The following is a 15037-nucleotide window of genomic DNA, read 5'->3' as shown; positions in this document are numbered from 1 at the left end:
TCTTCTATCTAGAAGCGTCTTGTCTTGCCTTGGGCGGCTAACTTCATAAGCCTCTTTGCCTCTGGATTATGCTGTAGACCATCCTTGAATGCATCCTGGATGTCACAATGTGCTGTGGTGACGGCCGCCAGTTCGAACTTCCTACTAAGGGCATTGGCCACAACATTGCCTTTGCCTGGCTTGTACTCCAGCTCATAGTCAAACTCGGACAAGAAGTCTTGCCACCTAGCTTGCTTTGGGGTGAGTTTTTTTTGTGACTGGAAGTAGCTAATGGCCATATTGTCGATCTTGACTAAGAACTTGGAGCCAAGTAAGTAATGTCTCCACGTGCATAGGCAATAGACGATGGCTGTCATCTCCCTCTCCTGCACGGTGTACCGCCGTTCTATCTCGTTCAGCTTGCGGCTTTCGAAGGCGATAGGGTGCCTCTCTTGCATCAATATTCCCCTACTGGCATAGTCGGAGGCATCCGTATGCACTTCGAATGTCTTGGAGAAGTTAGGCAACGCTAGGACCGGCTCCTCTATTACGACAGCCTTGAGGTCTTCAAAGGTCTCCTTGCACTCCTCGCTCCAAACCCATGACTTATTCTTCTTTAATAGCTCAATAAGTGGGGCGGCTTTGGTGGAGTAAGCGCTTATGAACCTGCGGTAATAGTTAGCAAGTCCAAGAAAAGATTTGAGCTCGGTTACCTTTGTGGGGGCCTCCCACTCTTTAATGGCCCGAACTTTTGCCTCGTCCATCCATAGCTTTCCTTAACATGTCCCAAGAACTGCACTTCATGTTGGGAAAACTCGCACTTCTCCCGCTTGATGAAGAGCTCATTCTCGCGCAGGACTTAGAACACTTTCTTTAGATGCTCCACGTGTTTATCCAAGGTGTTGCTATAGATGAATATGTCATCCAAGTAGGCTACCACGAACTGATCTAAGTAAGGGTGGAAGATCTTGTTCATTAATGTGCAAAAAGTTGCGGGCGCATTGGTTAAGCCAAATGGCATCACCAACCACTTGTAAGCTCTGTACCTTATCACACATGTTGTCTTTGGTTCATCTCCCTCCGCTATGCGTACCTGGTAGTAGCCCTTCCTTAGATCTACCTTGGTGAAGTACTTGGCCTGTCCAAGTCTATCAAACAAGTCAGCAATGAGCGGGATGGGATACTTGTTCTTCACGATCACCTTATTGAGCACCCGATAGTCTATGCATAGGCGCAACGAGTCATTTTTCTTCTTTTGAAATAACACTGGCGTGCCATAAGGTGCCTTGGATGGACGGATATGACCGGCCTCGAGGATCTCCTTCAACTACTTCCTCAGCTCCTCTAACTCGAGTGGAGCCATGCGGTATGGATGGTATGTGGGTGGCCTCGCTCTTGGCTCCAGCTCAATCTTGTGGTCTACCTCGCGCCTCGGAGGTAGGTGTCTTGGAAACTCTTCGGGCATCACGTCTCTGTTTTCTTCAAGCACCTTCTCTATGCAAGGTGGCAATGTCTCCTTAGCACCATTGCCTTCATCCAAGCTCGCAATGGTGGCTACGAACATCGGCTCCCCCTTTTTTGGGACCTTCACAAGCTGCATGGCCGACATGTGGGCTTGTCCTTCCTTCTTCGACATCTTGACTAGAGGTACCATGCAGGGTCCCTCTCGCTCCATCACCAAGAGTTGTTGGAGGTAGGGATCGATCATTGTGCGGTACCGTTGGAAGAATTCCTGCCCAAGTATGATATCAAAGATATCTAAGGAGGCGACAGTAAAGCTTATCTTACCTTACCACTTGCCCAATGTGATGTCCACTCCATGAGCGACTCCGCACACGGGAGTCAATGGTGCATTGACCATCTTCAGGCGAGTGTTGCTTGGCCCATAACTTAGCCTCAACCTTGCTGTCGCCGTCTTGTTTATGATGTTAGCTTCTACTCCAGAATCTACCATGGCACGAGCTGGTCGTCCGTTGATGGATATGTCAACATACTGGGCAGAATAATCCCCTGCCTTCTCAGCTTGCTTTATGATGGCTCTACATAGCTCGATCATGCCTAGCTGAGTCGTGTCCGAACCCTGCCCTTGGTCCACTTCCTTGTCCTTTCGCTCCCGCAGTATGGCACCAAGATTCTTCATCTCCGGACACCTAGTATAGCCGTGAGGACCTCCACATATGTAGCAGCCGCTGCCCTTCGTGGTCTGCTCCTTTCTCTCGGCGTAGCCCTGTCGCCCGAACCTCCTACCATCGGACTTGTTAGAATCATGGCTCCTGGGTGGAGGATGTTGCTCTTTGCCTTTGCCACGATCTCCCCCAACTTTGGCATGACTACTCCTTGTTTCTTTGCCCTTGCCCCTGTCGTGCCTATCATGCTTAAAGCCATTAGGGCTTCGGCTTGGGTGATGGCCTCATCGATGGTGCTGACTTGACGGTGCTCCAACTCCGTCTTGGCCCAACTCTGCAGCCCATCCATGAAGTGGAAGAGCATATCTTCATCTGTTAGGTTGGGATTTGAAGCGTAAGGGTAGTGAACTCTTTCATATAGGCCCGTATGCTACCCGTATGCTTTAGCTCCCAGAACTTGCGTTTGGCCTCATAGATGATATTGTTGGGGAAGAAGGCTTTCTTGAACTCGTCCCGGAACTGCTCCCAGGTGTTGATGGTGCATAGACCCTTCCCGATCTCGGACTTCTTGCACTTCCACCATAACATGGCCATCTCTGAGAGGTATAGCATGGCCGTGTTGATCCTCGTCTCGTCGCTCTTCACTTTGTTACACTTGAAGTAATTCTCCAAGTGCCAAAAGAAGTTCTCCACCTCTTGTGCATCACAGGCACCTTTGAACATTGGTGGCTTGGGAGCCTCAATCTTGGCCTCCCGGTCCGCACTAGACGTTATGCATCTTCCAGCATCTATGTCTTCTTTGAGTGCTGCCATCTCGGCCTTCATGTTCTCTATCGTGCTTAGCGCGTCCATGAGCCAACACTCCAAGGAAGTGATCACCTCTTTCATCTCGTACTCGGTAGCCTTGCGTACCTCCAACTCCTTCCGGATGTTGTCGTTCTCCTCAAGGGTGAACTCCTCTAGAGACTTGAACTTGCCGTCGACCTTGTTCAAGCGCTTGCCTAATATCTCCACAGCTTGCCGAGCAGCATCCACCCTTGCAATCCACTCCATGCCGGGCGTGACATCCATGGGATCCTCGCCTCGCTCATCGTCACTCACCTTAGTAGCCGAGGGTGAGTAGGATGTTAGGGCCTCGCTTGGTGTAGTCTCAAGCGGCACCTCCTCATTTCTCTTAGAGTTTTTCTTTCCCTTGCGGTGCTTCCTTCCAACATCTTGCTTGACATTGGTGGCAGTAGTGGCGTTGATGTCTCCCTCACTTGCCATATCCCTTAGTAGAACCACACTCTGATACCACGTTGTCACGGACTTAGACTTCTGTGCGACACTTGACAACTTACTCATAAGTCTTTCACGATCTTGTAAGCTCAAGTAAGCCTTTAAGACTAGATCGCTAAGGGAACGTTAGATTGTAAGAAAGACAAGAAAGCTTTTACGAAGAAGGCTTTTGTATTGCTTTAGAAGAATGCTTGATGGTTTGCTACAAATGAATGCCCCCTCTATTTATACTACTCCTAAGGGGCTCAAGTGTAAATAGAAATTACTATACAAGTCCCTCCATATTTACAAAGAAGTCCCTCTCTAAAATTCTTTACACACTTTAGAGAATTACAAGTCTTTCAAGACATCTCTACAAGCTTCTATAAGGATCTAGAGTCTTCTACTAACCTCTCCAAGACTCTAGATTCTTCTACCTTCTCCAAGATCAAGTGGCGGGCCATAACAGATTAGCCTAAAATTCAACCAAGACCATTTTTCTATACAATTTTTTACCCTGATCAATATTCTCGCCTCAGATTGACCAAAAAAATTAAGAAAGATGCATTAAACAAGAAATCTCTCTCTCTGTTTCCACCAGAGCTCTTGTCTAGAGTGAAGAGAGGGAGTAAAAGCGTCACTGAAGCAGCATAAACAGGCCCTTACTTTGACTTTCTGAGAAGGACTTAAGTAGCCAAGTTTTCAAAAAAGGAAAAGACAAGTAGTAAAATTATTTCTCATCATATCCTCCCTCCAACAAATAAGGAAGAGTGGACAAGGCAAAGAAGACAGTAAAACACAAACTTTAAGGAAAGGAGTAGAGTTAAATCTTGAACGACACACCTTCTATAAAAAACTAACTTCTTAAGGTTTAGAGATGCTCCACCCCCCGTCGTCCATTTATTCAATATTCGTCATGCAAGCGTAGTTTAGCGTCTCGTCCTATGAATGATAACCTTTGAAGGACGCCCACGGAATGCGCTTCAAATAGATAGTATCCATAGGGGACGTCTCCGAACGCATAAGATAGAAAAAGGATCCCGCAGCCCAAACCCTATAGAAAAACGTAAGCAACTTAGTTGATTGCTCTTTATTTCGATGCTCTTTGAGCGTCGGTATTTGACTGCTTTTTAAAACCCAGGAAGTTAGACCTTACTTAGGGAGAAAGATTTCTTGGATGGTTCATTCTAGTAACTTTAACTTTTTGTGTTAGAACATACTCCTTATATTCCATATTAACTGAATTTCCAGAGTTTTTTTTTCTTTTTTTAAAATAGTTGAATATTCAAAGTTCAAGAGAAATATTTAAAACTTTTTTTCATTTTTACCCTTTCCATTAATGAAGTTCTGTACATTTTCTAGGAGTTAAATACACTACTTACAAAGTTATACTCCAATAAAGAATTCCTTGTATTTATGATTTCACATTTAATCTTCTTTATGGGGTTGAATAAACAAAAGGGTAATAAAGAAAAATATAGTTCAAATTTTGTCCTTGAATATTTTTCTTAATATGTGTGCATTACCTTAAAAATTCAACTAATATGGAATAGAGAAAATATCTCAATATTGAATCCCGTTATTCATTAAGAACAAATATCTAGTCAACTCAACATGTATGTATTTCAATATAAAAGAAATCATAGTTTATACTTTAAATAGATAAATAGTTTGCGAGTTTCATGCGTTAGCTATTACTCTCTTTATATTAAAACACATCTTGATGTTAACTTGAACTACACATATTTATTGCTAATCAAAAACAAATTATGTAAAATTACTTTATTTTGTAAAGCCTCTCTATGCGAGTTTCATATGGCATCTATCACTTTCTTTATATTAAAACTTAAATTAATCTACACGCATTTATTATCAATCGAAAAAAAAATTGTGTAAAACTACATGATTTTATAGAGCCTCTCTATATTTTTTTTCCTTTTGGTGACACCGACATACACAAGACAAGAGGAGAGAATCTTTAGCATAGGCTAAAATTCCAAAATTATTCTAACCCCCCAAAAGAGAATCAATACAAAATTAAGCTATTATATTAGGAATAAAAAAAATTATTCATTTCAGTTGTTGTTTTTTATGATCGTGGGTGTTTGAGTCAAATTTTGCTCATCTTGGCTAATTCTATAGAATACATGTCATCTTCCACTACTGACAAGTACCAAATAACTCCGTTTACCAAGAATAGGCAAAAAACTTTACTATCTTTTTTATTATTGTATAATAGATTAATGTTCTATTTGGGGCAACACATGAAAACAACGAAATACATAACATGTTAGCTAAAGCGCTACATGGATTGATACACACATCGCCTACTACCTATCATTTACGGCTTAAATTATTGGAGTATCTAATTCCATTCACTTTCCTAAGTAATGTAACTATGCATCTCATTTAGAGTTCGATCCTAACTCATGATGAATGTTGACAACATGTTTAACACATGCAAATCAGAAAAGGAATGGTATTTTTAGTGGTGCACGAGTGTCTAACGTATAAGATCGTGTCCTTAAGAGAAAAACAACATTACATTACAATACAATACAATACAATATAATATGATATAATATACAAGAACACGTCACATATAGCTCTATTTAGTACCCTGCTTTTCTTATATATTTATTCTTCAATTTACTGTTGTCTGTCATTATGTAACAAATTAAGAAAACATTACAATCTATTCAAATATTGTATTCATCAAAACAATACAACACAATACAATATAAAATGATACATTATGAAACGATATATAATAACCATCCAAATTAAACAAGATTTATTTATATATTAATCCAAACGCTTGAATTTATTCCATCACAAACAACCGAATATACTAATACACTATCTTTCACTATTTTTATTGTTATTGCACAAAGTTCAATACTATATTCTTGAGCTCCATTAAGCACAAATCACCAAAAAGGATAATAATAGGGATCTCTAACTTCCCAAAATTGAAGAGGAGGCATTTGATAATTGCCATAGACAAATGGTACTACTGGTTTTTCTTCTTTCTTTTTCTCCACTGGACCAACACTCACAAGTTCAGCAAAGCCCACTTTCTTCCTAAGTTTAGTGACAAGCTTTGCTGCACAAATTCCTTCACCTATCACCATTAGCTCATTCTTTTCTTCTCCTTCTATAGCTACTTTCTCCAGATCTTCAAAAAAATTGGACAATATTAATTAGTAATAAGTACTATTGTTTATTGAGTTTTTCTATTATTAAGACTTGAACTCGAGGTCTTCGTTTAGAGTGGAGGTGGAGGAAGAGGCAGAGGCGGATCTATCGTTAGATTAGGGGGATTGCGGACATCCAATAATTTTGAAAAATAAAAATAAAAATAAAAATAAAAAAAATAAATATATATATATATATATATATATATATGTATATATATATCTTAAATAGTGTATACTATATTTTTGTATGGACATTCTTAGCAATAAAAGTAAAGTGGTTTTACTAGTTGATTTGGGATGCACGGGTGGACATTTATTGGGATCATCTATGTTCGATTTCCACTTTAGTATTTTCCCAAATTTATATTTTTTGATATTTTAGTAGTTATATAGTCATGCTTTTTTTTTGGTTGTTTGTTTTCTTTGGTTTTTAGAAAGTTTCCTCATATCTATATTATTTAAAGAAAAAATTAGCATGTCTATATTAAAGATAGTGATTCTTCTAATACTTTTATTTTCTAAATTTTTCTTTTAGAGGAATTCTATTTATTTCACCATAATTTTTTATGATGCATGGGTCTATTATTTTTCTTGTGCCAATTATGTGTACAAACTTGATTGATATGTTGATGTTTCTAATACGTACCTGTTTTTGGACTCAAATAATTTAAACTAATTCATATTGAAAAGTTTTACTTTGAATGATAAAATATATATTTTTTTTTATCAAAATCAGATTTATTCCTAATTTTTAAATTCGAGATCTTTGATGAAAAACGAAAGTAGATACCTTTTATTTTTGCTGCAATTGACAAGAGCTTGCTCTGATTTTTGGAGCTAGAAGACTGGGATTTGTGCCCCCAACATTTCCCCCAACATTGCCCCCACCATTTTTTAAAGTACTTTAACTTTAAAAAATCCACAACAAATTTCTTCAGTGTGGGAGGAGAATTTCCATTTATAGCCACTCTAATGACAATTTTTTTCTGCATTAATATCATCCAAAAAAAAAGAAGCAAAATTAACTAAAATTAAATGAGTTTATTGCACATTTATTTGATGCTACCAAAAAAAATAATGGTGCGGTTAAACCTATATGTAATAACGTTATTTGTTTTGATACTTTTAAATTGATATAATGAGATATTATTATATAGAATATATTATATAACACAATTAAAATATCAATTTCAAAAAGAAATTAATTATTATAATGAAATATTATTATAAAAAATAATTATTATAGGGAGGTTTAATTATTTTACATACCTTCATTGTTCTTATTCAAATGGATAGAAATTAGAATAATGGACCAATCTATGATAATAATATTCTTAAAAGTTCATGTTTTAGAGATTGTGGTCACAATTTTTATATATAGAATCATGTGGAAAAGTCAAAAAACAATTACATCAAAGAAGAAATGTCACCATCCAATTGGAGCAAGCTTAACGTGACATAAGGGTTAACATATGTAATTATTTTATCTAAAAATTTAAGCTATTAGAGAAAATTATTATACTTTTATTTACTTATATTAGGCGCGAAATTAAAATTTTAGTTACGGATTGTACAAAATTCAATATTATTAACTATTATTTGTGTTAAGAGATCTGCTATATATATAGAAAAAGAGATATTATTTAACCAGAAACTAATAAGTGATTTTTTCTGTACACAAAACTCACAAATTCATTTTGAATCCACTTTTAAATATTAATTTTATTTTTAACATGACTCTTCATATGCAAGCCTGATTCTTTTTCATGGATCTAAGCATATGATTTGTTTATTTATCTTTATAAATGAATAATAATGAAATTCAAACTTGGAATCTCTTGAATGTTTTGATATCATATTAAAATAGTTGATCTTCTTGTCTAAACTTTTAAATGATAAGAGCTCCCACAATGAGAGAATGATCATTTTATTATTGGCTAAATACATCAATAACATTTTAAATTTGTCAGTAAATTTTATTTAGATATTCAAACGACGAGTTATTCTAATTGAGCACATCAACATACGATAAGATATTTCTATTAGATATTTTCGATTCAAAATCTACAAAAAATAATAATAAAGCATGTTCTCAAATGTCTGTTTAGATAACTAAATCAACCAAACAAAATATATCATTTCATTTAAATATACACATTTATCTCAATTGGAATAATACGTTTGAAGTTTTATGGCTTATTGAAGCTATTGCTTAAGAATGTGACATATTTTAAGTGGTTAAGTTATCTATAAGAATATTTGAGAATACACAAAAATATTTTTTAAAATTTGAACTGAAAATGTATAATATAAACACTTTATTACATGTTTAAATATTCAATTAAAATAAATTATAATTTGAGTATTTAAATTAAATTTATTGATAAGCTTTAGAGTTGACAATGTAAAGACTTCTATTATTATTTTTCTTAGAAAAGAAATAGTAGGATAAAGATGTTTCATTAATTGTTTGAAAGAAGATGTCAATAGATATTATTTTCTAAAATGTGAACGTGTTTAGAAAGTTATGGTCCCCTTTGAAGTTTCTTCTCGAGTTTGTATATTTTTTTGTCCTAATAAGTAAATATACTTTTTAACTTGGCTTTAGTTGGCAATTATGTTCTTTAATTTTGGGTGTGTAGAAATAAACACTTAAATTTCTATAAAATTGAGCAAGTAGACACACATATCTTAGTGACATAATACACGTATGACGTCATGTATGACACAAAATTAACATATAGGATGCCACGTATGACGAATGTGTCTATATATTCAATTTTATACAAGTTAAAGTGTAAACTTAAGTTAAAGGTCATAGTTATCAGTTAAAATCAAATTAAGAATCATTTTTATGTATTATGCCTATTTATTTTAACCCTCCTATTTTTTCATTTCTCTTAATTTTAATTTTCTTTTGGTTGGTTTCTCATGTCACCATAATGATGTTTTCAATTATTTTTTTTATGTTTGTTTGGTTTTCAACTTTTTTCTTAAAATATTTTTTCTTAAAAAAAAAAAGTTCCTTTAAAACAGAATTTTTCTACTGAAATTAGAAAAAACAAGTTCCTCAAGTACTCACATTTCATATTGTTTTGTGCCTTTTCCATGCTTCAACATACCTGATCATTAACCCCTACCCCCGTAGCCTCCATCTCCACCACCCCACAGCTCTATCCTACCTCCACCTCACATTGCATTTTGTATTGATTATAGATAAATACTTTTAGGATAATATGTTATAAAACTGTATTGAAAAATATTAAACAGTAACAGAAACTTCTGAAAGTAATAAAGACAGAATTTGGAATTAATAAAAAAATAATAACAGTATAAGAACAATTATTATAAGAACAAAATCGAGCCAACTGAATACACAGTGTGTCCTTAAAGAAATTATTCCCCTCAAAATACTCGAGGTTTTGGAATCTTTCCTCCCAGGATAGAACGATTTACTCACCAAAGTAGAGGTACTGCAAATTTTTGGTGACTGCGAACCACTTGAAAGTTGTATATCATACGAGTTTTAGGAAGTGCAGAAAGAAGAAGAAAAAGAAGATGTTGTTTCAGAATTTTCGTATGGAACATTCTGAGGATTAAGAGAAATATATAGACTGTTTGCACCTTTTAAGAAAAGACACCTGTTGGGAAAAGATTTGTCTGTTGAGAAAAGGTTTGCAACTTTTCGAACAAGGTTGCAACCTTTCAAAAATCTGTTGGAAAAACGGAGGGAAATAATTTTAAATTAATCCGGGAAAGAAACGGGTCGCGGGTTGCGGGTCAGGATTTTTTCACTTAATTAATTAAATAAATAAATAATATTAATTAATTAAAATTTAAAGGAAATTTGGTCCAAAAAGATTATCAATCATATCAATTGACCAAATCCAAATCCGAATCCGAATTCGAATCCGAATCCAAATTTGAATCCAAATCCGAATCCATAGCCGAAGCCGAGCCGAGCGAGCGACGAAGACGACGGCGCGAGGGGAGATCCTCTTCTTGACCCTTTAGCAACATGAAGGAGTCCTTCTACTTTTAAGTAGAAGACTTTTCCTTTCCACCACCTATGTGGGACCAAAGCTTATTTAATAAAGCAAGAGAGAACAAAACATTTTCCTCTGCACTTCTTTTTTCTCAATTTCCCGTTCAAACTATCAATTAAACCCAACAATTCCCCACATGAATGGGGAATGTCTCCAAGATAAAGGAATGCACGGATAAGTGTGTGATATACAAGCAAAAATTAATTGCATCTGGATAAGTAGGTTTCCCTTTGAACTTTCCATAGTGAACTTAAATAGGATATACTCGATCAATCGGTAGATGCGATATCTTTGAACCATCAAATTTTGTTGTATAACTAGACAACATAAGTCACACAATTAATCATCAACCATCTATGGTTCTCACGGTTGTGTTCTTTTCAGCCATGAACACCGTCTGGTTTTGTGAATGTATAGAGAATAGGCATTTACCGTCATTCCCCTTGAAGCGGCTTATACTTCACATTCACATAGGTGATTTCTAAACGTGTAGTGCTATAGACACACTATCTAGTTATTTTCCGTCAGACTTAGATAATCATTAAAAAACCTTTAATGCTGTATTAACTCAGTAAAAAGCCTTAAGGTTTTATCCTTTGTTTCTGAACATTGTCATCATCACGAGAATGGATTGAGTTATTTGACAATGTTGAACCGCCAATCATAACTTTGTTTGATCTCTTTGAACCTAGTTCTTGGGATCTCCAGTCTACTAGGTAGAGTTACCGCCATGATGACTTGTCCTAGGCCTTAATCCCATTCCTCTCGATGATCTTTCAACAGCCTCTTTAGATAAGCCTTTTGTTAGTGGATCCGATACATTATCTCTTGACTTTACGTAGTCAATAGTGATAACACCACTAGAGAGTAGTTGTCTAACAGTATTGTGTCACCGTCGAATGTGATGCGATTTTCCATTATACATAACGCTTCCTGCCCTCCCTATTGCCGTTTGTCTATCACAATGTATACATATGGGTTCCAAAGGTTTGGGCCAAAATAGAATATCTTTCAAAAAATTTCGAAGCCATTCAGCTTCTTCACTAGCCTTGTCTAAAGTTATAAATTCAGACTCCATTATAGAGCGGGCGATGCATGTCTGTTTTGATGATTTCCAAGACACTGCTCCTCCACTAACGGTGAAAACATATCCACTTATGAATTTAACTTCAGATGATCCGGTGATCCAGTTTGCATCACTATATCCCTCAATTACTGCGGGATATTTATTATAATACAAAGCATAGTTTTGGGTGTGTTTCAAATACCCCAAGACTCATTTTATTGCCATCCAATGAGTTTGATTGGGATTATTCGTGAATCGACTCAACTTGCTAATAACACATGCTATATCTGGTCGTGTACAATTCATAATATACATCAAACTTCCCAAAACTCGTGTATAGTCCAATTGTGAGTCACTTTTACCTTCATTCTTTTGAAATGCAAAACTTACATCAATTGGAGTTTTTGCAACATTAAAATTTAAATACTTGAACTTATCAAGAATGGTTTCAATATAATGTGACTATGATAATGCTAGACCTTGTGGAGTTTTATGGATCCTAATTCCTAAAATTAAGTCAGCAATCCCTAAGTCTTTCATGTCAAATTTGCTAGCAAGTATACGCTTCGTAACATTTACATCGACAATGTGTTTACTCATTATCAATATGTCATCAACATATAAACAAACAATGACTTCATGATTTGAAGTATTTTTAATGTAAACACATTTGTCACACTCATTAATCTTAAATCCATTTGCCAACATTGTTTGGTCAAATTTGCATGCCATTGTTTTAGGTGCTTGTTTAAGTCCATAAAGTGACTTAACAAGTTTGCACACTTTCCTTTCTTTACCTGGAACTACGAAATCCTCAGGTTGTTCCATGTAAATTTCTTCCTCTAATTCTCCATTTAAGAAAGCCGTCTTAACATCCATTTGATGAATTTCAAGACCATATACAGCTGCAAGTGCCACTAACACCCGAATAGATGTTATTCTTGTTACCGGCGAGTATGTGTCAAAGTAATCAAGACCTTCTTTTTGTCTATAACCTTTGACCACAAGTCTTGCCTTGTATTTATCAATAGTGCCGTCAACTTTTATTTTCCTTTTAAATATCCATTTTGATCCTAAAGGTTTATTTCCAGGAGGAAGATCAACCAATTCCCATGTATGGTTATTCAAAATTGATTGAATCTCACTATTGATTGTCTCTTTTCAAAATGCTGAATCAGAAGAAGACATTGCAACTTTAAATGTTTGAGACTCATTTTCAAGCAAGAATGTCACAAAATCTGGTCCAAAGGAAGTAGATATCCTTTGACGTTTGCTACGCCTTGGATCCTCTTCGATTGATTTACTTTTCTTTGGTTCTTCTCGTGGTCGTTTAGATCTTTTACTTGAGGACTCACACTTAGTTTTATACAGATAAATATTTTCAAAGAATTCAGCATTATCTGATTCAATTACCGTATTAATATTAATTTCAGGATTGTCCGATTTATGAACCAAAAATCGACAAGCTTTGTTGTTTATAGCATAGCCAATAAAAACACAATCCACAGTCTTTGGTCCGATTTTTACCCTTTTGGGCAAAGGAACTTGGACATTTGCTAAACATCCCCACACTTTGAAATATTTCAAGTTGGGTTTTGTTCCTTTCCATAGTTCATATGGAATAGTTTGTGTTTTGCTGTGGGGCACTCTGTTGAGTATTCGATTAGCTGTAAGGATTGCTTCCCCCCACAAGTTCTGCGGTAAATCGGAACTTATTAATAAAGCATTCATCATTTCTTTTAATGTTCGATTTTTCTTTTCTGCAATTCCATTTGATTGTGGTGTGTAAGGGGCAGTAGTTTGATGAATAATTCCATATTCTAAACATATCTCTTCAAAAGGAGATTCGTATTCTCCACCCCTATCACTTCTAATCATTTTTATCCTTTTATTCAATTGATTTTTCACTTCGTTCTTGTATTGCTTAAATACATCTATTGTTTCATCCTTACTATTAAGCAGATACACATAACAATATTGAGTGCAATCATCAATAAAAGTTATAAAATATTTCTTCCCATCACGAGTTGGTGTAGACTTCATATCACAAATGTCTGTGCGAATCAATTCTAAGGGACTAGAATTCCTTTCAATAGATTTATAAGGATGCTTAGCATACTTAGATTCAACACATACTTGACATTTTGATTTATTGCAATCAAAGTTAGGCAATATGTTTAAGTTAATCAGTTTTTGCAAGGTTTTATGATTGACATGTCCTAAACGTGAATGCCATAAATTATTTGACTCAAGTAAGTAAGAAGAAATTTAAACTTTATTATCATCAACAACCATTACATTTAGTTTGAAAAGACCCTCAGTGAGGTAGCCTTTTCCTAGATACATTTCATTCTTACTGACAACTACTTTGTCTAAAACTAGAACACACTTGAATCCATTCTTGATAAGAAGGCCGGCAGACATCAAATTCTTTCGCATTTCTGGAACATGATAAACTTTGTTCAGCGTCACTACCTTGCCGGATGTCATTTTCAGAAATACTCTCCCATATCCTTCAACCTTAGCAGTTGCAGAATTTTCCATATAGATCGTCGCATCAGGTGCTGTAGGGGAATAAATAGAGAAGGCTTCTCGGACTGCACACACATGCAAAGTAGCTCCCGAATCAAGCCACCATTCTTTAGGATTACCTACTAGGTTGCATTTTGATAGCATTGCACACAGATCATCCATACCTTCTTTATTTTCCACCATATTGGCTTGTCCCTTTCTCTTGTCCTTTTTTGGAAGACGACAATCTGGAGCTTTGTGGCCAACTTTTCCACAATTATAATAATTGCCCTTGAATTTTTTTTTGTTCTGCTCCTGATTCTTTCCAAAAGGTTGCTTCCTTTTCTTATTCTTTGGAGCAGCATCTTCAACCTTTCAAAAATCTGTTGGAAAAATGGAGGGAAATATTTTTTAAAATTAATCCGGGAAAGAAACGGGTTGCGAGTCAGAATTTTTTCCCTTAATTAATTAAATAAATAAATAATATTAATTAATTAAAATTTAAAGGAAATTTGGTCCAAAAAGATTATCAATCGACCAAATCCGTAGCCATAGCCGTAACCGAGCGAGCGACAACGACGACGACGCGAGGAGAGACCTTCTTCTTGACCCTTTAGCAACATGAAGGAGTGCTTCTACTTTTAAGTAGGAGACTTTTCATTTCCACCACCTATGTGGGACCAAAACTTATTTCATAAAGCAAGAGAGAACATATCATTTTTTCCTCAATTTTCCATTCAAACTATCTATTAAACCCAACACTTTTTCGATTTCAAAATTCATTGTTTTTTAGACTTGATTTGGTTCATCATGTGGTTTAACTGAAATCTAGCTAAAGCTCATTCTTATTCT

The 15037-nt window shown here is 35.8% G+C and overlaps 1 protein-coding gene across 1 annotated transcript; it reads right to left on the bottom strand.

Annotated features, from left to right (window-relative positions):
* Positions 1 to 6145: 6145 nt before the first annotated feature.
* Positions 6146 to 7903, bottom strand: LOC129876863 (heavy metal-associated isoprenylated plant protein 47-like). The gene is made up of 3 exons (XM_055952344.1): positions 7832 to 7903; positions 7353 to 7548; positions 6146 to 6540 (listed from the first exon to the last, which is right to left on the bottom strand). The coding sequence occupies exons 1-3, from the start codon at positions 7835 to 7837 to the stop codon at positions 6293 to 6295; spliced, it is 450 nt and encodes a 149-aa protein (XP_055808319.1). The 5' UTR covers positions 7838 to 7903; the 3' UTR covers positions 6146 to 6292.
* Between the last annotated feature and the right edge of the window lie 7134 nt (positions 7904 to 15037).

This window comes from Solanum dulcamara, chromosome 12 (assembly GCF_947179165.1).
Source record: "Solanum dulcamara chromosome 12, daSolDulc1.2, whole genome shotgun sequence".
NCBI classification, from domain to species: domain Eukaryota; kingdom Viridiplantae; phylum Streptophyta; class Magnoliopsida; order Solanales; family Solanaceae; genus Solanum; species Solanum dulcamara.
The sequence above is the reverse complement of the archived record's forward strand: the minus strand, read 5'-3'. Positions and strand labels throughout refer to the sequence as shown.